The following is a 24296-nucleotide window of genomic DNA, read 5'->3' as shown; positions in this document are numbered from 1 at the left end:
GGATTGCAACAGATAAATACAATAAACCAAAGAGCAACTATCATAATTAAAGTCTTTGTAATCCAAAATAGTGGGCACATCACTAGTTAAAGTCTTGACCTCTTCAAACCCACTTTTATCAAAAGTTTCAACAAGATTTTCACCCTCCGAATCATAGGGACGCCTTCTAACTAAAGTTGACTCTTCTCCAGTCCCTTTTTCATCAATCTTAAATTTACTAAACAAAGAATCAATAGAAGAAACACCAATCATTTTAAGATTTTCATCACATTTATGATAGTAATCACTAGAAAACGCTATTTCTAAAAATTCTCTTTTAGCCCTAAGCATACGGTTCTTTTCTTAGTTTCATCCATGGAAACATAAAGAGCTTTAATTGATTCTTCAACTTTAGGCACAAAATTCTTCATCTTGAGAGTTCCTACATCATGAGAAATTCTATCACTTCTAGACAAATCATCAATTTTATTCAACTTTTCTTCTATCGAAGTGTTGAAAGCCTTTTGTGTATTGATAAATTCTTTAATATTGCTCTCAAGATTAGAGGTGTTTCTATTATTATTATAGGTGGGATTACCATAGGAATTACCATAATTATTAGAGGAATACTAGGAAAAGGCCTAGGATTAAAATTACCTCTATAAGCATTGTTATTGAAATTGTTTCACCACACAAAATTCACATCTATGGCATCACTATTTTGCTCAATCAAAGTAGACAAAGGCACATCATTAAAATCAATAGGAGAACTTTTATTAGCAACCAACTTCATAAGAGCATCAACTTTTTCACTCAAAGAATTTATTTCTTCTACCAAATTGACTTTTTTTACTAGTAGGAGCTCTTTCGGTATGCCATTGTGAGTAATTTTTTCCATAATATTGTCTAGCAATTTAGTAGCTTCACCCAAAGTAATTTCCATAAAAGAACCCCCCACGGCGGAATCTAAAAGATTACGAGAAACAAAATTCAATCACGCATAAAAAAATTGTATGATCATCCAAAGATTTAACCCATGAGTTGGGCTATTCCTTAGCATCAATTTCATCCTTTCCTAAGATTGTGCAACATGCTCATGTTCAAGTTGCTTGAAATTCATGATCTGGGTTCTAAGGGAAATATTTTTTGCGGGCTGAAAAATACTTAGTGATAAAAGCATCCTTGCACTGGTTCCAAGAATTGATACTATTGTGAGGCAAAGAAGAAAACCAAATTTTTGCACGATCTCGAAAAGAAAACGGAAATAATTTCAACTTCACAACATCATTGTCCACATCTTTTTTCTTTTGCATATCGCATAATTCCATGAATGTGTTAAGATGGGACGCGGCATCCTCATTAGGAGTACCGGCAAATTGATCTTTCATGACAAGATTCAGCAAAGCAGTATTAATATCACAAGACTCCGTACTAGTGGCGGGAGGAGCAATCGAAGTGCTAATAAAATCATTGTTGTTGGTATTTGAGAAATCACACAACTTGGTGTTCTCTTGAGTCATGATGACTACGCAACAAGATTGCATTCAAAAACAGATCTGACGAGAAAACGACAAACGAAAAAGAGGGCGAATAAAACGGCAAATTTTGTGAAGTGGGGGAGAGGAAAATGAGAGGCAAATGGCAAATAATGTAAATTGCGAGGAGATGAGATTTGTGATTAGGAACCTGGTTGATGTTGAAGATCCTCCCCGGCAACGGCGCCAGAAATTCCTTTTGATGTCTGCTAGAACTATGTCGGTATTTCCCCAAAGAGGAAGAGATGATGCAGTATAGCGACGGTAGGTATTTCCCCTCAGTGATGAGACCAAGGTTATCGAACCAGTAGGAGAACCTCCTCACACCACGTAAACAACACCTGCACACAAATAACAAATACTCGCAACCTGACATGTTAAAGGGGTTGTCAATCCCTTTCGGGTACGACGCCTCAAGATAGGCAAATAACGTAAGGTAAAAGTGGTAGATAGGGTAAATAGATCACAGAACAAATAAATTACAGCAAGGTATTTTTGTATTTTTGGTTTAATAGATCTGAAAATAAATGCAAAGGATAATAGATCTCAAAGGCAAATATGATGAAAAGAGACCCGGGGAGCCGTAGGTTTCACTAGTGGCTTCTCTTGAGAAAAATAGCAAATGGTGGGAAAACAATTACTGTTGAGCAATCCATAGAACTTCAGATAATCGTGAAGATATCCAGGCAATGATCATTATATAGGCATCACGTCCAAGATTAGTAGACCGACTCCTGCTTGCATCTACTACTATTACTCCACACATCGACCGCTATCCATCATGCATCTAGTGTATTAAGTTCATGGAAAACGGAGTAATGCAATAAGAACGATGACATGATGTAGACAAGATCCATTTATCTATTTATTTAGATATAGACCCCATCTTGTTATCCTTAGTAGCAACGATACATACGTGTCGGTTCCCCTTCTGTCACTGGGATCAAGCACCGTAAGATCGAACCCACTACAAAGCACCTCTTCGCATTACAAAGTAAATAGATCAAGTTGGCCAAACAAAACCCAAATATCGGAGAAGAAATACGAGGCTATAAGCAATCATGCATATAAGAGATCAAAGAAGACTCAAATAACTTTCATGGATAAAAACATAGATCCGATCATAAACTAAGAGTTCATCGGATCCCAACAAACACACCGCAAAAAGACTTACATCATATGGATCTCCAAGAGACCATTGTATTGATAATCAAGAGAGAGGGAGAGGAAGCCATCTAGCTACTAATTACGGACTCGTAGGTCTACAAAGAACTACTCACGCATCATCGGAGAGGCACCAATGGAAGTGGTGAACCCCTCTGTGATGGTGTCTATATTGAATCTGGTGGTTCTGGACTGTGAGGCGGCTGGAATTGATTTTCGTCGACTCCCCTAGGGTTTCTGGAATATTGGGATATTTATAAAGCAAAGAGGCGGTTCAGGGGGCACCCGAGGTGGGCACAACCCACCAGGGCGTGCCTAGGCCTCCTGGCGCGCCCTAGTGGGTGTTGCCCTCCTCGAGGCACCCCTCCCCCCCCCCCCCCCCAGGTGCAGCCTTGGCCCACTGGATGTCTTATGGCCCAAAAAATCCTCAAAATGTTTCGGTGCGTTTGGACTCCGTTTGGTATTGATTTCCTGCGATGTAAAAAACATGCAGAAAACAGCAACTGGCACTGGGCACTATGTCAATAGTTTAGTACCAAAAAATGATATAAAATGATTGTAAAACATCCAAGAATGATAATATAACAGCATGGAACAATCAAAAATTATAGATACGTCGGAGACGTATCACACCGCGCCATCCTCCATGCGCCAGCGAGGCCGCTGCCTTAATTCGGCGACCGCCGGTGAGCCCAGAACGCCGCAGAATCCATCTTGCCTCCTACTCGTGAATCGGTGATGGTCGCCGTGGAATCGAGCCTTCTCCTCGCCGTGGTTCACCATGGGGAACAAGGAGAAGGAAGCAACATGGCGGAGGCATAGGGCGGGGGAGCTCCGGCGGTGAGGGCAAGGCGGCGTCCGGCGTGGAAGAGTCGAGCTCGAGCAACTAGGGAAAGGGGGATTTTTAGGGGGCTGTGCGACACGGGGGAGCTGCGGGGGAGCGCGGAACGGTGGTGCGGGGGAGCTACGCGGCGCCACGGTGGCGCTGCAGAGGGGAGCTGCGTGGCGGCGCGGCGCGGTTGCGCGGGGGAGCTGTGCCGCATGGTGGTGCGGAGGAGCTGCGCGGCTTTGGAGTCGGCCGGTGTCGGAGGAAGTTGGAGGGGGAGTGCGGGTTCGGTCGGGCAAACATGAAGGTGTTTTTTGAAAAAATGTCGCGGAGACGAGTTTTTCCGGACGGAGGGAGTAGCAAATCCGCTTTTACGTACACAAAACTAGTAGTGACATATATCATCGAATTGACAAAAAACACTTAATATCCCAATTAGTAAACACAAGAAACTTGACAGGTAGAGTATGGCATCAGTGTCGATGGGCATTTCAAAGCATTTTTTTTGCTGTGTGTGGGCACCACAGGCAGCCAGATTCAGCCGATCCGTCTCAACGGCTAGTTCCTCCGTCCCCCCAACCGTTGGGCGGCCAACGCCCAAACAAAATCCCCCGTCCCCCCATCCTCCCTGCTTCTCACCGCATCCTCCACCTCCCTCTCCACCTCCGACCTCTCTAGCGCGCACGCTCCCCTGCTCACGCCTCCGACGCCACAGCTCGCCGGCGCGGCAAGCAAGCAAAGCGAGCGAGCTCTGCGCTGCGGCGATGGGGTACACGTACACGCCCACGTACTACTCGGGCCTGCAGGAGACCATCGCCTCCGTCTGCAAGTCCATCTTCAGCCGCCCCGGCAAGCGCCTCACCGCCGACCAGGCCGCCGCGCGCCGCCACGCCGACGCGCTCAAGTGGCAGCAGGACTCCTTCCACCGCATCCTCCACCTCTCCGCGCTCCACCGCGAGGGCATCGTCCCCGCCGCCGACATCCACGCCTTCCGCGCCTCCGTCCTCGCCGCCCTCGCCGGGCCGCCGCAGGGGCCCGCCGACCACCCGCCCATCCTCCGCGACAAGCTCCTCTTCCTCCAGGTGCCCACCACCTCTCCCCCTCCCCGTCATCTTTCGCTTCCTCCGCTCCCATTATCGAGCCGCGATTCTTGGCTAGAAATTTGTGCTAATCTTTGGTCCGTTCGTTCTTGGGAGCGCAGGAGCTGCTCCGCGCCAAGTGCGTCTCGCCGGCCGAGTACAATGCCGCCAAGCGGCCCCTCGTGCAGCGCCTCGCCGCGCTCGGCGTCGTCGTCGACTGCCCCGACGCGAACGACGCCGGCGGCGTGCCGGCCACCAGGTCGTCCGCGGAAGAGTGGTCGGAGATCGACCTCCAGGACCCGCCGCCGCCTCCCTCCGCCGGCGACAAGCCCAAGCACAAGACCTTCATCTCGCCGTGGAAGAGCCGAGGCAAGAAGGAGCAGGACGTCCCGCCGCGGCCGCCGCTGGCCCAGGTGGACCAGAACAACCACGCGTCGGTCCTCATGGTCGAGATCTCGCCGTCAGAGGCGACGCCCGCCGGGAAGGCCGACAAGGGGAAGAGGAGGCACCTGACGGCCATGTTCCACGGCAGCGGCGGCGGCGAGAACAAGGAGCCTGCGGCAGCGGCGGAGGAATCCGCCGACGAGAAAGGGAGGAAGAAGAGCTCTTGGGGGTTCAATGGGCTCAAGAAGTGGAAGAAGTCAGGCGCCGGTGGCAGTGAGGATGCCCCTGCCGGCGGCGACTCCGCCCCGCCGCGATCTTCATACAGTGAGTGCCGGCTTGAGGCGAGCCCCGCCCCGGATGCCAAGAGGGCCAAGAAGAAGCTTCATGTTGCTGCCGCCGCCGGCGACGTCTCTGCTTCCGATCTGGCGAATGATAAGGTACTGAAAATCATTGGCAATTCTGAATTTATGTCTAGCTAGATGCAGAGAACAGCACTGCCATTGAGCAAATCAGCACAGTACCAAATTGAATTGACTGTTTGTGTTTGAACTTCCTACTGAAGGTTTTGGTGGAGGAGACAAAGAAGGAGCTCTCAAGGATTCAGGCCGAGCTATCATCGACGAATCGGAACCTCAATTTCTCGTAAATACAAAAAACTTTTCTTATTCTTGGTAGGTAATTGTAGCTCTTGTTTGAAATTCTGAGTATTATTTGCTTTTGCAGGGATCAGCAAATAGAGGCCATCTCAACAAAGCTCCCACTGGACAAGTCTGACCTCAAGACATTCTTCCCAAAGTACATAAACAAGCATTCCTCATTCCTCAACAATCAAACAACCTTTCTGAATGAACATTTTTTTCGCGATTCTTATCGACGTTACTGGTTTTTGCAGGGCATGGTGTGACCAGAATGGGGAAGGCGTGATCGACGCCGCGCAAAAGGAGTTCAAGGGGCACGTCGAGGAGATGGAGAAGCAGAGGGGGGAGGAGGACATCGCCGGCAGCGGCGAGGGCTGGGCGGCTGCTTTTGATGAGGACAACTTCAACCCCAGGGCCTTCTCAGATGCCAAGGGGGAGAGAGTCCAGGAGAGCCTTGACAGTGAGCATTTCACCAACCCTTTCTATGATGAGAAGAAGACCAGCAACCCATTCTGGAGCCAGAGCTACAACTGATGCAGAGTGTATGTAGCTGGGGGTTCACTTGTGTGAGAAAGCACTGTCTTGTATCTTCTTGCTAGTTGTGATGTACTTATGATGGTTCAATTGTTATATTGGACCTGGGCTGTTCTGTGTTGTGTTTTAAGATGTAACAAGCTGTATTTGGTTAAAGATTATATTGATGAGCACCTTGGTTAATAGTATCATCCAGGGTTGATAACAGCTCCAAGATCTTTTAGACTGCATGAATTAGAATGCAGTGTTGAGCATGAACTAGTGTCCAAAACGCTCTTATATTATGAGACGGATGGAGGGATTACCAATTTGGTGAGCGATGAGGTACTGTAAATCAGCAAGCTCTTCTAACTTGCAGAGAACAGCATCATTGCAGCTGTGCAGCAAATCAGCAAGCTTTGTGAACTGGCGCAGTATGCAATTGAATTGAATTCAACAAGTCTTCCTCACTCATAGAGAGAGGATTAAGCATCATATTCAGCTATGACACTTGAGCACCTGCGTACCGCACTCTATGATCCTGATACTCCAGTCAAGCTATGTAATCAATCAATCCGTCTCGTACATATACTCGTCTAAGTCAAAAACAAAAGTAAGTAGTGCAGTGCGTATTATATCATGAGAAGAAAACCAAACTGATATTGTGCTGATGCCTTACAAGTCTGACATCCAAAATTGATTCAAACCTGACCATTGTCTAAAGATTACTGCTCGTTTAGCAAAAGCTACTTGGAAGAAATTATTGCTACCCAGACATCAGGGCAATAAAAATGGGGAAAGAGTTTTCACTCCAACTAGTGGAACTTGTCCCGCCCAAGCCTCTGAAGATGGTAATTGATGGTCTTGGCCGCGTTCTTCGGCCTGCCCTTCTGCAATTGAGCCACAAGTAGCATGAGAAAACAGGAGAATGGATGGATTAATGCTCCAAAGTAAAAAAAAAACATTCAGGGAACTAAAAGAGTGAATCGTGACCTGAGCCTGGGTACAGGTGATCAAGAGCTCCTTCTGCCTCGTGCACTTTTCATCGATCTGCTTGTTCAAGGCGAGGCAGTTGAGGAAGGCCGTCATCTCCAGCATGCACGGCTTAACGACGCCGCCAAACTTCTTTGAGTTTATGTACAGCCCAGCTTTCCGACCCATCCTGCCATATCACTTACAGGTGTGAGTTTCTATGCAATAGCAAAGGCTGGCTACTCACAGTCAGTACGCTGTCTATAACAAATGCCTACAGGAGCAACACAATAATGCGTGGGCAAACAAGCAATGCGAGAGAAATGAACCATCTGAACCAAACATCTGGAGAAAAGAGCGCGGCATATGGTGATGTTTTACTAGCCAGTGTAGCGTAGGAGCAACAGAGTTCCTCCAACAACTGTGAACTGCGAAATTTTCTTTCAAGGAAACAGTGTGGCACTGCCTAATCTTGGAGAAACCGAGTTCCTTCAATAGCAGTGAACCGCGAAATCTCCCTTTCAAAGAAACAGAGTAGGTATTATATATGCCACGTAAAGATGAACCGAATTTGTTGGCCATCACGGCAGTAGGACAGCGGGCACAGCATCGTCTAAGGAACAAACACGTCATCAGACGAAAACAGCGGCGTGTTCTCTCATCTATCTCTGCGCTACCGTTTGGTGAAACGACTTAAGCAATGGGTCGAACAGGTTGTGTGCGCCCCGAGCAGGAGCGGATCTGGTCACAGAAAATAACAACAGATGGATGGTATTTCTGTTACCTTTCCTTGATCTGACTGCCGCCGCTGCAGATTCACCACGCCGAATCGGAGCCAACCTGCGATAATGGGAGGGAAAGGATTAGGATTTTAGGCCTTGCTGTTCTACGGGGTTCAGAGGAGAGAGACGGGGGAGAGGCGCCACGGAGGAGAGGGATGGGGGACGGGATGGTGGTGCGGGAGGGAGCACAGGCTAGTGGGAGAAGATGCGAGCGGGGCGAAGCTTACCTGCTCCGTCGTCTGGTCGCCGAGGTTTCTCCGCCGCCGTGCCGCTCTCCCGCACCACACGGACCTCCTCCTGACTTGGAGAAAAAGATGTACTACTAGCGAGGGAAGAGAGCCAAGGCCCAAGGGGCGAGCGTGTATGTTTGGGTTTGAGGCCCAAGCTAGCCCTAACCCAACATTGTTTGCCTAGCCCATGCACTATGGGTTTTTTTTCCTGTCCATGAGCTAAATGACCTTCTCTGATCTACAAAATATTAAAAAAAACTACTTCCTCCGTCCCTAAAAAGCGCTCTTATATTATGAGAAGGAGGGAGTATAGATAATAAATTATAAATTACTAGTGAGTCGTTGGGAAGCGATTTTGGTCAAAATCGAGGGCGTGAGGAAATGGAGAACTGCCCATTTGCTTGGCAAGGGATGTACAAAGGCGCCAAAGGCGGTTGCAGCGTGGTACTTGAGGCAGTGGCCAAACAGGACCTCTGAATTTGGCACTCCTTCTTTGGTATGCCAGGAACTCACAATGACATCAACGTGATGCAGTGCTCCCCTGTCTTTGCCAAGCTTGTTGAAGGTCATTATCCTTCGGTAAACTTCAAGGTCAATGGGCGGCACTACAACAAGGGGCAGTGGAGGAGACAGGGGGGACCAGCAGGGGCCCTGGCCCCCCCTAATACCATGGATTTAGTGGTACTTTATTGATGAACAGTGTGGAAATTAGTTATAATTTGCTGTTAAAAGCCTATTTCTCATTGGATTGGCCCTCCCCAACTAGTTTTCACAGCACTTGGCCCCCCTGATGCTATTTTCCTGGCTCCGCCACTGACAAGGGGTACTACCTAGCTGATGGCATCTATCCGAGATGGTCTACATTTGTGAATACTATCTCAAACCCTGTGCCGGGAGGCAAGAAGTCCCACTTTGCGAAGGTTCAGGAGGCTTGCAGGAAGGATGTCGAGTGGGCATTTTGTATGCTCCAATCTCGATTTGCTCCGATATCCTGCTCAGATCTGGTCGAAAGATCAAATGTGGGAGATCATGACTTGCTGTGTCATCTTGCACAGCATGATCATTGAGAGCAAGCAGGAAGAGCCAATGTTTGACACTGAACCATATTACAGGCAGGGTCCTCTTGCGCAAGTTGATCACCAGCTACCGGCAACCTGGACTACCTTCCTCAATATGTGTCAAGAGATCCGAGACCCATAGGTGCATCAACGACTGCAGCAGAATATGGTGGAGCACCTATGGAGGCTCAAGGCCAACGCCTAGCTCGACGTGTGATGAAATATGAGTTTTTATTTGTTGAAGTGTATAATTTGTATTGAATTATTTTTTGTTGAACTTTTTAATTTCTATTGATTTTTGGTGATGAACTATGTGATAAAAAAATTACTTGTGTTGAATTTGCGCCGAACCACGGCGAATATGGGCCGATTTGCGCCGATATCGGGCCGATTTTTCTCCAAAACTGGGCCGAAAAGCGGGCGCTTTGCGAAAAAAAGGGCCGATATCGGCACCTGGGGGCGGCGCCTGGGAACCCAATCGCCCTCAGCGCCGATTTTTGCGCCGGCTCGACCCCAGACGGCGATTTCCAAGCCTCCTGGGAGGGGTCAACGGTTGGAGATGCTCTAATTCATTCATCCAAGTGGGAAAATGGTGTGAAGGTTCTGGTAGAGAAGGCAAAGAAGGAGCTCTCAAGGATCCAGGCTGAGCTTCGATGAATCTAAACCTCGGCTTCTCATTAGTCTCAAAAACTGTTAGAAGGTGGCTTTACCTCTTGTTTCAAGATCAAGAGTTTAAAAAAGAGTGTTCCACTCGCAAAAAGAAAAGTGTTCTTGGCTTTGCATGTTGTGAGCGCATCAAGGCCATCTCAGCAAAGCTTATAGAGGACAGGTCTAACCTCGAGACATCCTTCCCGAAGTACAGAAGATACCAAACAAGACTATTCACAAAAAAAAAGGACTTCCGCATTTCAGATTGAGCATCATATTTTAACGATTTTGAGATGTCAAACATGTTATGTAGGGCATGAACACGGCGATCAACTCACACAGAAGGAGTTTGAGGAGATGAAGCAGCGGAAGAAGATCGTCAGCGATGGGAGGGATGCAAGGCTGGCTTCAATGAGGATGACACTTCAACCCATCGCCTTCTCCCAGCCTCAGTCAGAAGAAGGGGGAAAGAAGTTCAAGACAGATGACAGCAACCCATTCTAGATTAATCCCTATTCTAGCTAGGGCCAAAGCTACAACTAATGCAGGGTGTATGTAACTCAGGCCTCCTGAACTAGAGATCACCATTTGCTTTCAAGATGTAACACATTGTATTTGGTTAAAAACATTATTGATGGTCAATCAATTTGCGCTGATAACAGTTTCAAGATCATTATTGTGCCCAAAACTATGGAAACAGTTTCTAAATGTAAGACGGTTTTGGCAGTTGAAGTTGAACTGCCAAAACTTTTTATATTTACAAACAGAGGGAGTAATATGTTTAGTACAATTCTGGTGGAACAGAAGTTCCCTAAATCATGAATCACATGTTCGAAATACAAGTCCCAAGCCTTTTACATACACTGAAATAGACGGCACAGACGCACATGTTCTCGTGGAATAAAAGTTCCCTAAATGATGAATCACATGTTCAAATTACAAGCCTGAGTCCTTTATATACACTAAACTACATAGACGGCACAGATACACATCAGCCAGCTAACTAGTTGAGATACCGCCTGCAGCTAAATGATCTACAGAAGCAAGGGATCCTTTCGCCTTCATCCTCTTGGTTGAAGTGATAATCGTACGTGATTTCCTCGCCCGGATCTATGTGGCGCTCCGAGAAGAACACTACCTGTATGGTCAAAATGGTCATTTTAGCTCATAATAGTTGGTGCCCACAAGAATGTGTGATAATCCATCCTATAATGAGCAGGAGCTTTGGTCTAAGATAAACATTGGAAAAGGGTGGCCTTTGCAAGGAAATGAAATACATGTGAGAAAGGTGTGTACCTTCTTCTCATTCTTGACCGAGATTATTTTCGCGACGCAGTTTGGCTGGTCCAACAAAACATCAAAAGAAGCATGTGTCAGCTCGCTGTAACTGGATCAGGATACATGGACAGGCAAAGCTTTACTACCATGCATGAGTGGTTGATGAATCTTGCAATGCCGCCCTTGCGGGTGGCATCGATAATATGCTCCTTGTCAATCTTGAAGAAATAGCAGACGCTCTTGTACTGTTGCCGTTTCCCAGAGTGGTACTCGATCTCTCTTTTGTCGGCAACACGCTGCCCGACAATTTCACCAACATACTCTATAACCTGGAATAGTTCGATGCAGATCTATGAAATGCCTTTATTTGCTAAACTATTAAATTCGAATATTTTACATCGGAAGGGAAAACGAAAGACAAAAATGACCGAATTACCATGGAGCCACGCGGTATAAACTCTGATGTGTAGAGGCCAAGTCCATGTATGCCAGATTTATACACTACCAAATGCTTCCATCCTTTGGACTGCTTATTATAAATGGAAACAAGGACATACGTAAATCAGTAAACAGATTTGTTATACCAGCTGACACTAATATGCAGCAAACTTTGACGTCTCTCCATAGCATACGCGACAATATGCAGTATTCAAGATAACCAGCTGCAATGCAGTAAATGATTAGTAGAAGGAGCTACCTGTCTTCTTATGCAAGGCTTTGATCCATTTATCCGTAGCCAAGCATTTATCTGTTCTTGGGAAACACTGCACTCACTACTCTTCACTTGAGGTTTCTTGTAATTAGAACCAGAACAGCCTTCACCCTTTCGTCCTTTAAAACCCTATTCCACAGGAGTAAAATTAGTTATATGGATTTTGATTTTCAGGCAATAGAGTTCAACCAAATTACCTCTGTACGTGCACATGTCCATTCATTGCTTCTCAAGCATTCCTTGCGGTTAGTAGCATGATTCAGGCATCTCCCATAAAAACCAATATATTCATTATGCTCGCCTTCTGGATCACTTTGCAACAGACCCTGTTGAGATACCACAAGCAACAATCAACTTTAAAAAGTACACTCTACCAAGGCAATGGTCAAAATGTGATAATCATAATGCTATCTGTCTATTGACTTGTCTATCAAATCACCACATCTCCATGCATTAGGTTTATCTTTTGTGCAATCAGCATCACATGTGCCCGCACAAAAAAAGGAGCCAACTGCAATTTTCACGAACATAAAAATGAAACAGAGCTACATGAGAAAGAAAAGAAAATGACACAGAGCCTGAATCGTATCATTTTATTTAAGAAACGCTCCATGGAAAATTATCTAGTGCAAAACATCCCTTCTTAGACTGGAAAACTATCACTAGTACAGTAAGTTTGCAAATAAGCTTGACAAGTTCACATATTATAGTTCCCTAAAAAAACATATTATAGACATCCAGCATATGCATAACATGATGAGAAGTGGGTATTGTGCATTCCAATTTACTAAGCGAAGAAGAATTCAGAGAAGCTTATACCCAGAACATCTTCACTGGTGCATAATTTGCCATAACCAATCCATCAGGCCATTGCTAGGAATAACAAAGAGAATAACACATCCACTGAAGCATCATTTAACATTTACATTTCCTCGGTCTAGTGCCACAGAAAACTATGAAGCCAGACATAAACGTTTGCTTTTTCCTTTGAGAGGGTGGTTTTTCTACTCCCAGGGACATGGCACCCACGATAAATAACATAGCAAAAAAAATAATTCTGAAACTTTGTGGCTTCGATTATGACCAAATGTTTTAGGTGCTTGCAATATTTAGTGGTCAAATGACATCCAAGGAGCTCTGTAAAAAAAAGTGTTCAAACGTATGTGCACTGTTTGAGCAGGATTTGTATTCCGTTTGTATGGAGATCATTTGATGTTATTTGGCCACCAAACTTTGCAAGCACCTAAAACATTTGTTCATAATCAATGTCACGAAGTTTCAGATTTTTTTTTTGCTATTTGTTTTGATTTTACTGTTCATTATGGGTGCAATGAAACTTTGGTGTAGCCACTGCTTTTCCAGAGAGTGGTATTTCTACTCCCAGGGACATTGCACCCATGATCAAAAACATAGCAAATAAAATTAAAAAAATCTGAAACATTGTGGCTTCAATTAAAATAAAGCTGAAAGGATATCTCAAAATCTTTTCTAGATGACCTGCCAAACATTCAACCTTCAAGCTATAATCAAGTATGACAGTCATGATCTGGATACCTATTCCGAGTAGTAACATTAACATATGCAACCATGCAAAAATGAAGCAGTACTCCTCAGTCTATATTGTACGACTATGTGTTTCTCTGGATTCTGACGCACAAGAAGTTAGTTTTCTTTTTCATCCATATTTAAAAAGTTAGTTTTTTCCCTCAATAAAAGATTCGATTTTTTTTTCGATGAAGAAAAAGAAACATCATAAGAATATGCATGAAGATTAAATGAGCATGCATGCAGCAAGTCGATTTGTTGAGAACATGTGGTGTGGCTGCCGTTAACAAAAAAGGCTTACCCTCTGGTGGGCACACCAAGCATGGAAGGTCACCGAGCAATTCACATCTCGGCACATCATGAATGAACCCCCAGCTCTGTCACACATCGAGCATGCCTGATGACAAAGGAAAATACAAACGATCAGGCAAGAAAAAAGTTGATCAGAGGATGGCTACAAATTCGGTCATGAGAGGTACTATCGTGTGTCTGATAACAAGACAGAGAACTCACATAATCACTCTTGGCAGGTAAAGCACCTGATAGATCGAAGGCGCTCATTGTGGTGGGATTTGGGCATTTTGTACCAGGTGTCCATAGACCACAGACCACATGGACCCACCGCAACATTTGTGGAACGAGTAGACTTGAACTGTGGTTCACAGTCCATGAGCTGCTGATGGTGTTCTCCTCATGTGCAGTGTCTACTAACGTCTGTTTATCTACTCTAGATATGTTTTCCAAACTCGTTGATCTTGACGCATAAGATGGATCGTGTTTGACATGTTTATCTGCTTGTGATGTAACTCTCAGACCTTTTCGCAAACTTGTCAGGATTTTTTGGGCGTTCAATGCCCTTGTCATGGCCCCACCTCCATAGCCACATAAAACGCAAACCTGAAAGAAAAACACAATGGAGACCAGTAAGCAGCACTTCTTATGCCACAGAAATAATCACAACAATACTCAACAGATTTAACATGGAGGGAATTAAGGTCATTAGACACCACCATGAACAGATAGTTCTATAGGATGTCGTTTCCAGTAACATACTACTAGCAGATAATTGCAAGGATTACCATCTGATGGTTTATGTTAATGTGGTCAGGTCCAGATATTAGACCAGTAAGGCTTGCTTACCCCTTAGCAGAACCACAAGTGGACAACTGATGTAATGTAGGTGCCTTTAGCGGTGGAACGACAAATATCCTTAGGTATGGAAACCATGCATTATACAGTTCCTCTTTCTGATGCAATCGAACTCAGAAGGCATGTGCAAACAAAATGGGCCTTACTAATAGAGCTCAGATTTCTACTGTCTAGATGCTCCATACTGTATGATCCCTTTTAGTGCAAGAAAGGTCACCCTACCCTCCCAAAATATGTGCATCATCCTTGACAATCTAAATCAGCCGTTCATGGTTACACCGCATACGGACGATCAGATTAGATAAGACCACTTCTAACGAGCGATAATCTAACATCATTAGGTAGTAATCAACAAATAACTTAAAGTGCTTAATTAGTGATGAGAAGATGAACTAGCAAAGCCCCACCTGTAATTTGCATATATGAGAATTCACAATACTTAGGAATGTAAACTACCACAATGATGCTTGTACAGATAAATAGATGACTAAAAAAATGAGAACGAATTTGCTTACAGTGTCCTGGGCATTGGCCTGGGTCTTGCAGGGTCTACAGAACCATTGGCCTCTTGGAACTTTTAGAACACCATAGCAAGCTTGGTGCGCCTACATGAGATGCATAGCACCTATGTAAATATGCAGTAGTACTAGGTACAGGTAAGAAATAGAATGACTGACTTTGACAAAGCACTTGCTGCACTCCATCAACTTATTGCAAGGCTCCAGGTATGGAATTCGACAAACACAACATGAATCAGCTGAGCTAAGCCTTTCTTTGTACCTGTGCATTGTAAAAGGTATTAAGCAGAACTTTGTTAGAACAGCCAGTAAAGTAGCGTACCATGACACGTTAATGACAGGGTATCAGCCATTTTTTCTGAAAATCTAAAAACCACATCTAGTGGAACTACAACCTTCCAACATTCACTTCACAGGCTTGAACCACATTTTGTTTATCGTCACAAGGACCACGTGCTGATCTATTTGCAGATTCCTCACACCGCTTAATCCTATTAACAGATACACTTGATCTTCGATTCCTAAATCCTGCATATAGTTGGTCCAATATGTTAGTAAAACAAGATTCATTTAGCATCCCATGTGGAACTTAGGAAACCAGCCGTTGCTCATGTTTATAGTAATTAATATATTGCATTATATCATCGTATTTTCCAGTATTGTACTAAAAAAAGCAAGTACCATCAATATTATAACCAAGTTTTACCTTTTCTTGATGTTTGCACTGAAAGTTGGCTTGTCTCCGCATCTGTTGGGCCAATAGGCTGACCTTCCCCAATATCTGAAATGAAAGGTGTTTTCATATTTCTGATTTTATGAATAAATCGCTACCTTACTGCTAATTGAGATATTTCCAGAAATATACCTATGCAGGGTCTTTTGCAGTCACGCTCAATGTTCGGTCTCAACATCAAGGCATTAGGTGAATATCTACTCTTTTTGGAACTCTGAATTCCATCTTCAGCTTTTGAACTGTAATTTTGATTACCAAAAGAATATTTACCTACAGGACGAACTGCACTCTTTTCCTCACAAGAGTGGATGTTTTCTGTGTTGCAGGGGGTTTTGACAGCATTGCATCTCTTCGCCTTTTTAAGAACCAGACTAAGTGGAGCAATTTTACGAAATTTTCGATTATCATCTGTTATCCCTGTAGCAATTAAGCTAGAATCGAGAAGGGGAACCTCACTACAAATATTTTCACTCTTAGGTTCCTTTAGAATGCAGTTGAGAGAAACATATTTAGGCGGTTTTCGAGCAAACACTCGGCTCCCTTCCTGTTGATGTTTTGTTCTAACCAGAGTGCTCATATCCTCTACTTGCTTCTTCTCCTCAGAGGAATTTAATTCTCCAACCATAATGCCCTCACCATCTGACTGCTCACCACCTTTCAAAATCTCTTGATGGATGTGAGGCCGTTTCACTGGCTTATTTCGTTGCATGGTAGTATGTTTCCGTTTAATTTTTGACACACTGCAAGAATACGAACTAACCTCATTCTGTGGTTGAGGGTCTCCATTTTCGGACTGCAAAGTAATTTTCCTAGTACAATCATCTGACACTGACTGTTCCTCAGAGCACTTCAATCTTCTTGATTTCCTTCGTGTTTCAGAACATTGTTGCTTGCCATTATCTTTGAGTGTAATTCCATCAGAAATCTGATAATGTTTTCGCTTCACTTTAGATGAGTCCAAGTGAAATGTAGAGGAACTATTTAGGGACTTTTCACATCCTGTATTGACAGGCACATCATAGCTTGACGACAAAGATTTCTCAGTTCTTGATCCTTCGTCAAACATGAGCTTTTTGTGTTCAACGCCATATTTATCCACACACGAGGATGTATTGTTAAATTCAGGTGATGCTGGAAACTTTGTCACCACAGCACTGGAGGATCCAGAAGAAAAACCAGGATTCAGTCGTTCTTTACATACACCAGAACCTCTACAGGAGCCATTTTTCTCCTTTACAGCTATATAAGGCGAGCTGGCGTTGGCCACTGATTCTTCTGATACATTCTTCAGTCTCTCTGATATAGGAGCGAAAAGCTGGTTTGTCATTTTATTAGAGACAGCTTTCAACAAAGGTGTTTGAGCACTGCTTGAGCAATGGCATCTTAATTTTTCACTCTCTCCCACACATCTGATAGGCAGTTGCATATCATGCTTGCACTTTTGTAAACTACTACCACTTTGGTCAATTCTGTCATCGCAGTGCTTTGCAAAGCCACAACCTGTCAAACATTTTGGGACTACAGAGCAGCAGCATCTGCCATCCCAACATGGACCTGATTTTTTCTTATTATTAGGTGCATCGAGCAGAGGGCATTTGGTCAAGCTGTTGGTTGCATGTCCCATGGAACTGCAATAAATAAAAGAATGTCAAAGCAAGCATGGAAGTAGCTGCAAGAGCACATCTTTTATAGTTATGAAATATTTATATGGCACATGACAGAGAAAGGGCATGCCACCAATGAAGCGATTAATCAGGCTAATACCTAATCCAAGTTTCAAGTTTGCTCAGAGAAAAATATCTGGTACCATGAACAGGAAATAGTGTTACAACAACGATGGAGCTGAAATAGTTTTCAATAACATGTAGTGAAGAAAGAAATTGTTCATAATGCAATGCCGATAACCAGAACTCATCAAAAAGCATAGAAATATTAAGTTACCTTCTGTAATGAAACCCATCAGGAGAGCACACGTGGCAAGAAGGCTGCAAGATATAATCTTCAGAACATAGCGATGGCCTTGGTATGAAAGTGGAGCAGGTGCAAAGCTCATGCAACCCTGGAAAAAAAAAGTATGCCACTGGAGTAAGACAAGCCATCATTCAAGAGAAGAAAAAGTCAATAAGAATAGTTGTCTAACACAGAACCCACCTAGTTTATGGATTGGAGCACCGTCATTCGAGAATTGAGTTCGGCACAAGTGACCAGCTCCAAAACCAAGTCTAGAAACATCTTCCTGAACTCTGTAACAGCATCGATGTATTGATTTTTCTAACGCTGATTGATCATGTTGGCCAAAACTAGGTAGAAACTCCCTAGATGAAGAGCAGGAATTTCGACAATGGCAGATGATTTTGGCAACTCTCGAACTTCTGTGTGTGCATGAGTCGTCTACACACTCAAAAGTATTGTGTCCATTGGCCTGCATAAAATGGTTGGAGCATCAAAAAAATTGAAACATAAAACAATCATGTTGGTGCTTGATTGTGGTGCTGGCAGTTACCATTTACTTATGATGTGTCAATGTGTGCAAATGCAAGATCAACTCACCGTTTTATCATACATACAGGGAGCCTGATGGGATACATCACCCGCATGATTGCCAGTCCTGCAATTTGCAGGACATGGAACTCCTGCACAAATTTTGGAGCTTCCAGCATTAGGTTGTCTATGCAGCAAATGCGACTGGCAGTCACTATGGATTAAGGGCTCATGACTATTTGCAAGAGGTACAACTTTTGAAGGATATCCACTGAGTGCCACTGAAAGAGCAATGCCATCTGATATCATTTTCGTATGAATACTGGTAGAGACCGAATTAGAATGATTATCATTGGCCCTTGGCTCAACTTGTCTATTTGCACTTTTTGAATAATAGGAACTATATGCACCATCACAAACTTTGGAGCTTCCAGCATTGGGTTGCCTAGGCAGCAAATGCGACCGGCAGTCACTATGGATTAGAGAGTTCTGACTATTTGCAAGTGGTACAACTTTTGAAGATCCACTGAGTGCCACTGAAAGAGCCCTGTCATATGATATCCTTTCAGTATGAATGCTGGTAGAGGCCAACTTAGAAGGATTATCATTAGCCCTTGGCTCAACTTGTCTACTTGCAATTTTTGAATGATAGGAACTATATGCACCATCCAGACCCCTAGGAAGGCTATGCTCACTACTCTTGAGAATATCATCAATGGCTTCACTATTCCTCTCAAGATGCGAAAGAAATATTGAGATAAATGAGTTCTTGGCTGATGCATCTGTAACCTTGCCACCTTCAGAACGATTGATAGCATTAGCAACTCCATTAGATTGTTCGCTAGTTCCTCTACCAACTGGTGGTCCATTATGTTCCCCTATATTTTTACTGACCTTGACTGTTTGCCTTGGACAATGATCTGCACCAAAGAGTAATGATATTATTTAGATATCCAGGTGGGGGAAGGGGGATGCTCTCACAGGCGGTGCACATACAAGGATCAAACTTGATGTTTCTGCTGTGGTGTTCTAAATCGTAGCAAATTATTTTTGTTGTTCATCAACTAATTTTATTATTGTTTCTACCATTTACACACTTCAGTACCACCAAAACGAAGTCTTGGCATGGCTAAGTATACACAAAATTGCAGATGCCTGATCAGTAGTTATTGCAGGTACTTTGTAACTTGAATGACAATTGACAGCAAAAATAATGAAAGAAGAGCATAATAACAAACTCACTTTGAGTTACTGATGGCAGATGTGACTGAGGTCTTTGAAAATCAATTAATGTTGACTGCGCCGACGGAAATAGGGCAGTCAGAGATTGATGATAAGAGGATTGCCCAAGCTTCAATTCGGTGTTCGAAGCACTGCTCAAACTATCTTGGAGTATTTTGTTGTGAAAATTATATCTGCCTGCCCTAGTATCATTGCTAAAAACTACTGGAGATCTTGGAGCTGGATTACGAAACGAGGCACCAGAGTTATTCTCCAGAAGATCTGCATAATTATGTGACGAATGATTCCCATTGTGATGTGCACTCGTGCTTGCTGTAATATATGGGCTTCCACTTAGCCTGCTAATTTGATTTAGGTTCGCTGTATTAACAGTATGGTTTTTAGCAAGCCCTAGATTTGTTTCAGAATTCTGCAGTAAAGCAAAGTTCCTAGCAAAGGATGTGTGGACATCGGCACTCCTGTAATATGTTTCATCTCTCTTATTCCCTAGCTTTTCAACGGTAGTGTGCCCTCTACCCTCATTGTGCAGATCATTGGAATAAACTGTTCCGCTTATAGGTCCTGTGCTTTTTCGTAGATCATTCGAATAAACTGTTCCGTTTATAGGTCCTGTGCCTTTTCCATATCCATTGAATAACCCCACTTTTTCCATACTAGTGTTTCTCGCAAGGAGATTTTTCAGCCTGTATCCTTCTGGAGAAGGATCTATACACGCCCATTCTGGCCGGTCACACTTAGTGTCAGTAACATATGATCCAACCTAGATGAAAACAAAAGGGGAACACAGTTAACACACATATGAAATAAAAACACATAACTATCAGGACATGTTGGACTGCACATGTGTGAGGAAAATATAAAAATGCATCATCTCTGACCAATCATTTTGCAATTCACATCAAAGTATCATCATGCCAAGTGCATGTTCGATTTAATTCATCTGCAGTCAGACACAGAATCACAAAACATGTGATACATCACAAGTCAGAAGTTATACAACTAATTCATGGTGTCCAAAATGGAATTAGTTACTTACCAAGTAAAGTATACTCCCTCCGTTTCCGAATTATAAGATGTTCTAACTTTTTTCAAAATCAGATGTATATAGACGTGTTCTAGTTTGTTTGTTCACTCATTTCAATCCGTATGTAGTCCATATTGAATATCCGAAACGCCTTATAATTCAGAACAGAGGTGATAATAGATTGAGTCGCTGTTAGATGTAATCGTCTAATAATACTTACCCCTACGCAGTATTTGAACCAGTGTGCAATACTCATGCCATTCTCCATGAGGACAATTTCACCAGCTTTTTCTGCAGGCCCTCCTGCATGCTACATCATCAACAAATGTATGCAAGTTAAAACTTTTACTGACGGGAAAAGTTCTGTGAAGTCGAGTATGTGGATAATAAAATACAACAAGTTAGGGCGACGGTCCTATAGTACCTCACAGAACTTAGCTACAGACATCCTCAACTGATGACATGAGCAAAGAACTCCAAAAGGCCCAGCATCACCCACGAAGAGCTCTCCACCTGTTCAAATGCCAATAGAAGAACTTTACTGAAAGAAGAGCATACATTTAGCGATCATAATAGTTTTAGGCAGCAGGATCAAGAGATTGAAAAAAGTTAACGATCCAACTGATAATCGATCCCAGTTTTCTCATTTGCACTAAATTAATACTAACCAAATGCCGATGTGGGACATAGTATGTAAATAAAGATTTGCTAATTGAGAGTCATATTTAATCCTAGATGATTTGGAAACCTTTATTCAGTCATCAAGAGACACCTTTTAAACTTGTTGACACAATGCAGTAATGTCATGATCATTTGCTGCACAAGCAACAAGCACAGATGCTATGATCAAGAGCTGCTCATCGTACGTAGTTCAGTGGCTGGGTTTCCAGTCGAGGCCATACCAGATACAGGGGGTAAAAAAAAATGCTTACTTAACAATGGTCTAGCCATTCAATGACTACCGCCCCCACGACAAACCGGTAGTCAAACTAGGTTGCAGATCATGTTGCAAGGTGAACCCACCGACGTTCAGGCAGGAGACATGCATACGATCCGTGAGAGGCGCGGGCTGATGGCGAGGGGCCGGTTTGGATGCCAGCTTCTGCATCATTTGTGCTGCACTTGAATCCTGAAACTGCACGGCGCCGTGGGGCATTCCTGCATGACAAATGGTGAGACTCACTGCTATCAGTCACAACACCCAAACCATTAATTGTGCCCATCAGGTCAGTGCTATCAGTCTCACTGAGAGCTCAAAAGCATACCATCGATGGTCGAAGTCGAACCTTCCCCCGGCAAATTAACCTGCACATTTGAGGAGGAACTTTTGTTGGAGAAGAATGCCCCCAAGGAAGACTGGTCGGGGCCGCTGCCGGCCGACAGCCCGTGCCTCGGGTACTTTGGCAGCGCGCAACCGAGCGGAGTATAAGCGCGAGCAAGATCAATGGCACCCGCAGCAGCATTGCTGGCATTGCTGGCGCTGGGGGTGTGGAGCAGGGAGTTGAGGTCCGGCGCACGGCTCAAATGGGGGTAGCTGTAGTAACTCCCGGGAGGAGTTTGAGCGAGCAGGGGGTTGCTGCTCGGCCCGGATCTCGCGGGCTGACTCCACGGGGTGGCGGTCGGCAACAGCCGGTCCGGCATTGCCGGGGTGTTGAGGGCGAATCGGTCCGGAACTGCCGCGGGGCCCGGCAGCGACTGGCCCGGCACTGCCGCGGGCCCCGGCAGCGACTGGCCCGGCCTTGCCGCGGCGGTGTTGAGCGCAAACCGGTCGGGCGCCGGCGCGGGGCTCGGCCCCAAATCCAATCCGGCCGGCGTTCCCGCGGGCCGACCGGCGGTGAGGGTTTCCGGCGGCTGCGGGGCGGGCCCGGCGGGGGCGAAGGGGCGGAGGCGGTGGCGCGGGTCCGTGCTGCACGCCTGCGGAACGCGCTGCAGCAGAAGAGAGGCAAGGCGATGTGAGGATCTCTTCTTCTTCTTCTACCTTGGAACCGGGAGGGAGAAGCAGAGCAGATCGTCCCCAACCAAAGGAAGAGCAACCCGAATGAAGAGCGTATGTCGCTCGTAAACCACTGTCACGCGCGTTCTCATTCCCCGAGAAATCCCCTCCTGCCCGAATGCGGCGGGCCGCGCGTGCGTACCTGGCTCGGCAGCGTCGTCGGCGCCGGCGCGGCGGACGGGCGCGGAGGTGGCCACCGCGCGGGCCACGCGTCGCCGTCCATGGCCCCGACCCCGACCCGGAGGACGGGTGGGCGGCGCCGGCGCGGCAGGGGACCGGCCGAGGGATGCGGCGAGGAGAGGGCAGGGGAGCGGTGAGCACGGCCGGCACAGGGGCGTGGTCGTGGGAGAGGTGGGGATGGTGGGCGTGCAGTGGCAGTGTGGACTGTGGACTGTGGAGTGGTGGTGGTGGTGGTGCCGGTGCGGGGAGCAGAGCGGACAAGCCGCAGCAGATAGGGGCACGTGCGAGTCGTGCGTCTCGCTGCAGCGGGGTGGGGGTGGGGGTAGGGTAGGGGCAGGCATGCGCATTGGCTTTGGCTCTGTTCCCAGTCCAGTTTGGTTGGCTGGCTCGATTGCCCACTAGTCACGCGTTGCCTCGTCGCAGAATGCAACGAGCTACTCCCTCAGTTCAATGAAAAATGTATATATAAAAAATTTAGGACAAAATATGGAGTGAAGTAAAAAATGCATGGGAAAGAAGGCCAAGGCCCGGCGCTAAATCAATGATATCATATGTTCCCTATCTTTGAGAAGCAAATGAAGTTTTAGAAACAAGGCCGAGGCCCGGCGTTAAATCAATGACGCCCTTAAGAGACCCAGACCAAAACAACACACACCTTACTCAACAAAACTAACAACAAACACCTAAAAATATAAGGCAACTAAGAAGCAAGCTAACAGACGACGTCAAAGCACAAGCTCAGAAGCTTGAGCAACGTCGTGATCGTGTCGAAGAGGAGATGAAGCCATGAAGGTTGCTCGTCCGTTGGAGGAAACCTGTGTGTAGCCAAAGCCCCGAAACGACAACGTCGTCATGCCGACGATCTCTGCCTCCGAAGAGGGCACCACCTGCCCTCTCGCCCTGGCTCGTAGAGCGCCGCCCCGTTGGCAGGCGGAGAAGCTCCCATGAGCACGCTAGGACATGACCAACCGGTGGCCGGTGAAGGACGGCACACACAAGCGCCTCACCTCGCGAAGCAGCCAAAAGGCATCTAGACTCACACGTCGAAACAGCGCACAGAGCAAACCCAAGCTGCCAGAAGGACTCGCCAAAGAAGACGCCGGGAGAATATGTGCAATGCCACACCATGGTGCAGAGTCGGAGCACCTGCCACACTGCTGCAACACTGAAGAATGTTGGCTGCTTTTCAGCGGCCAAACACCTGTGTGAGAGTCGAGCCAGCCCCCAAAGTCCAAAGACGGCACCTTCTGCAACACTGTAGTAGTTCTTATCATATAGTTTGTCCACCTAATTGCACCTGCCACACTGCTACAACACTGAAGAATGTTGGATGCGGCCCAAATCAACAATTCTAGTTTTCACCAGGGACACCATGGGGGAAAAGGAGGGGCAAACCTCGATGACGCCTCCAAGGAGGTGGATGGCTCTGAGAAATAAAGTCTTTATGCTAAGTATAAGACCAACTCCAATGTGTCGACCCAAACGGACGCGTTTTTGTCCGTTTGGGTCGGCCAAGCGGACAAGTGTGTCTAGTTTTGGTTCTGTAGGCGTAGGTGCGTGGCCGACACATTTGGTCCATGCGGCAACTAAAAAAACTAAATATGCATAAAACATTTAAAAGAAATAAAAACAT

The 24296-nt window shown here is 45.4% G+C and overlaps 2 protein-coding genes across 5 annotated transcripts; one reads left to right on the top strand and one right to left on the bottom strand.

The window, feature by feature from the left end:
* The first annotated feature begins 4175 nt into the window (after nt 1–4175).
* Nucleotides 4176–6346, top strand: LOC123116848 (uncharacterized). The gene is made up of 5 exons (XM_044537738.1): nt 4176–4586; nt 4706–5404; nt 5530–5609; nt 5691–5762; nt 5860–6346. The coding sequence occupies exons 1-5, from the start codon at nt 4269–4271 to the stop codon at nt 6137–6139; spliced, it is 1449 nt and encodes a 482-aa protein (XP_044393673.1). The 5' UTR covers nt 4176–4268; the 3' UTR covers nt 6140–6346.
* A 376-nt stretch (nt 6347–6722) lies between these two features.
* Nucleotides 6723–22400, bottom strand: LOC123113066 (uncharacterized). Of its 4 annotated transcripts, XM_044534191.1 has the most exons (22): nt 21756–22396; nt 21514–21648; nt 20915–21003; nt 20711–20800; nt 19467–20226; nt 18294–19144; nt 17685–17802; nt 15876–17243; nt 15717–15791; nt 15406–15538; nt 15170–15272; nt 15008–15097; nt 13857–14240; nt 13645–13740; nt 11996–12124; nt 11784–11927; nt 11523–11612; nt 11233–11415; nt 11105–11149; nt 10825–10946; nt 7112–7280; nt 6723–7008 (listed from the first exon to the last, which is right to left on the bottom strand). In XM_044534191.1, the coding sequence occupies exons 1-22, from the start codon at nt 22129–22131 to the stop codon at nt 6934–6936; spliced, it is 5625 nt and encodes a 1874-aa protein (XP_044390126.1). In that variant the 5' UTR covers nt 22132–22396; the 3' UTR covers nt 6723–6933. The 4 variants fall into 4 exon arrangements, with proteins under 4 accessions (XP_044390126.1, XP_044390125.1, XP_044390123.1 ...); XM_044534188.1 differs by lacking the exons at nt 6723–7008; nt 7112–7280 and adding an exon at nt 17895–18165 and having other exon boundaries at nt 10587–10946; nt 15876–17371; nt 21756–22400; XM_044534189.1 differs by lacking the exons at nt 6723–7008; nt 7112–7280; nt 21756–22396 and adding an exon at nt 17895–18165 and having other exon boundaries at nt 10587–10946; nt 15876–17371; nt 21423–21591.
* Nucleotides 22401–24296: the final 1896 nt, after the last annotated feature.

The sequence above is a fragment of the Triticum aestivum genome, chromosome 5B (assembly GCF_018294505.1).
Source record: "Triticum aestivum cultivar Chinese Spring chromosome 5B, IWGSC CS RefSeq v2.1, whole genome shotgun sequence".
NCBI lineage: Eukaryota > Viridiplantae > Streptophyta > Magnoliopsida > Poales > Poaceae > Triticum > Triticum aestivum.
The sequence above is the reverse complement of the archived record's forward strand: the minus strand, read 5'-3'. Positions and strand labels throughout refer to the sequence as shown.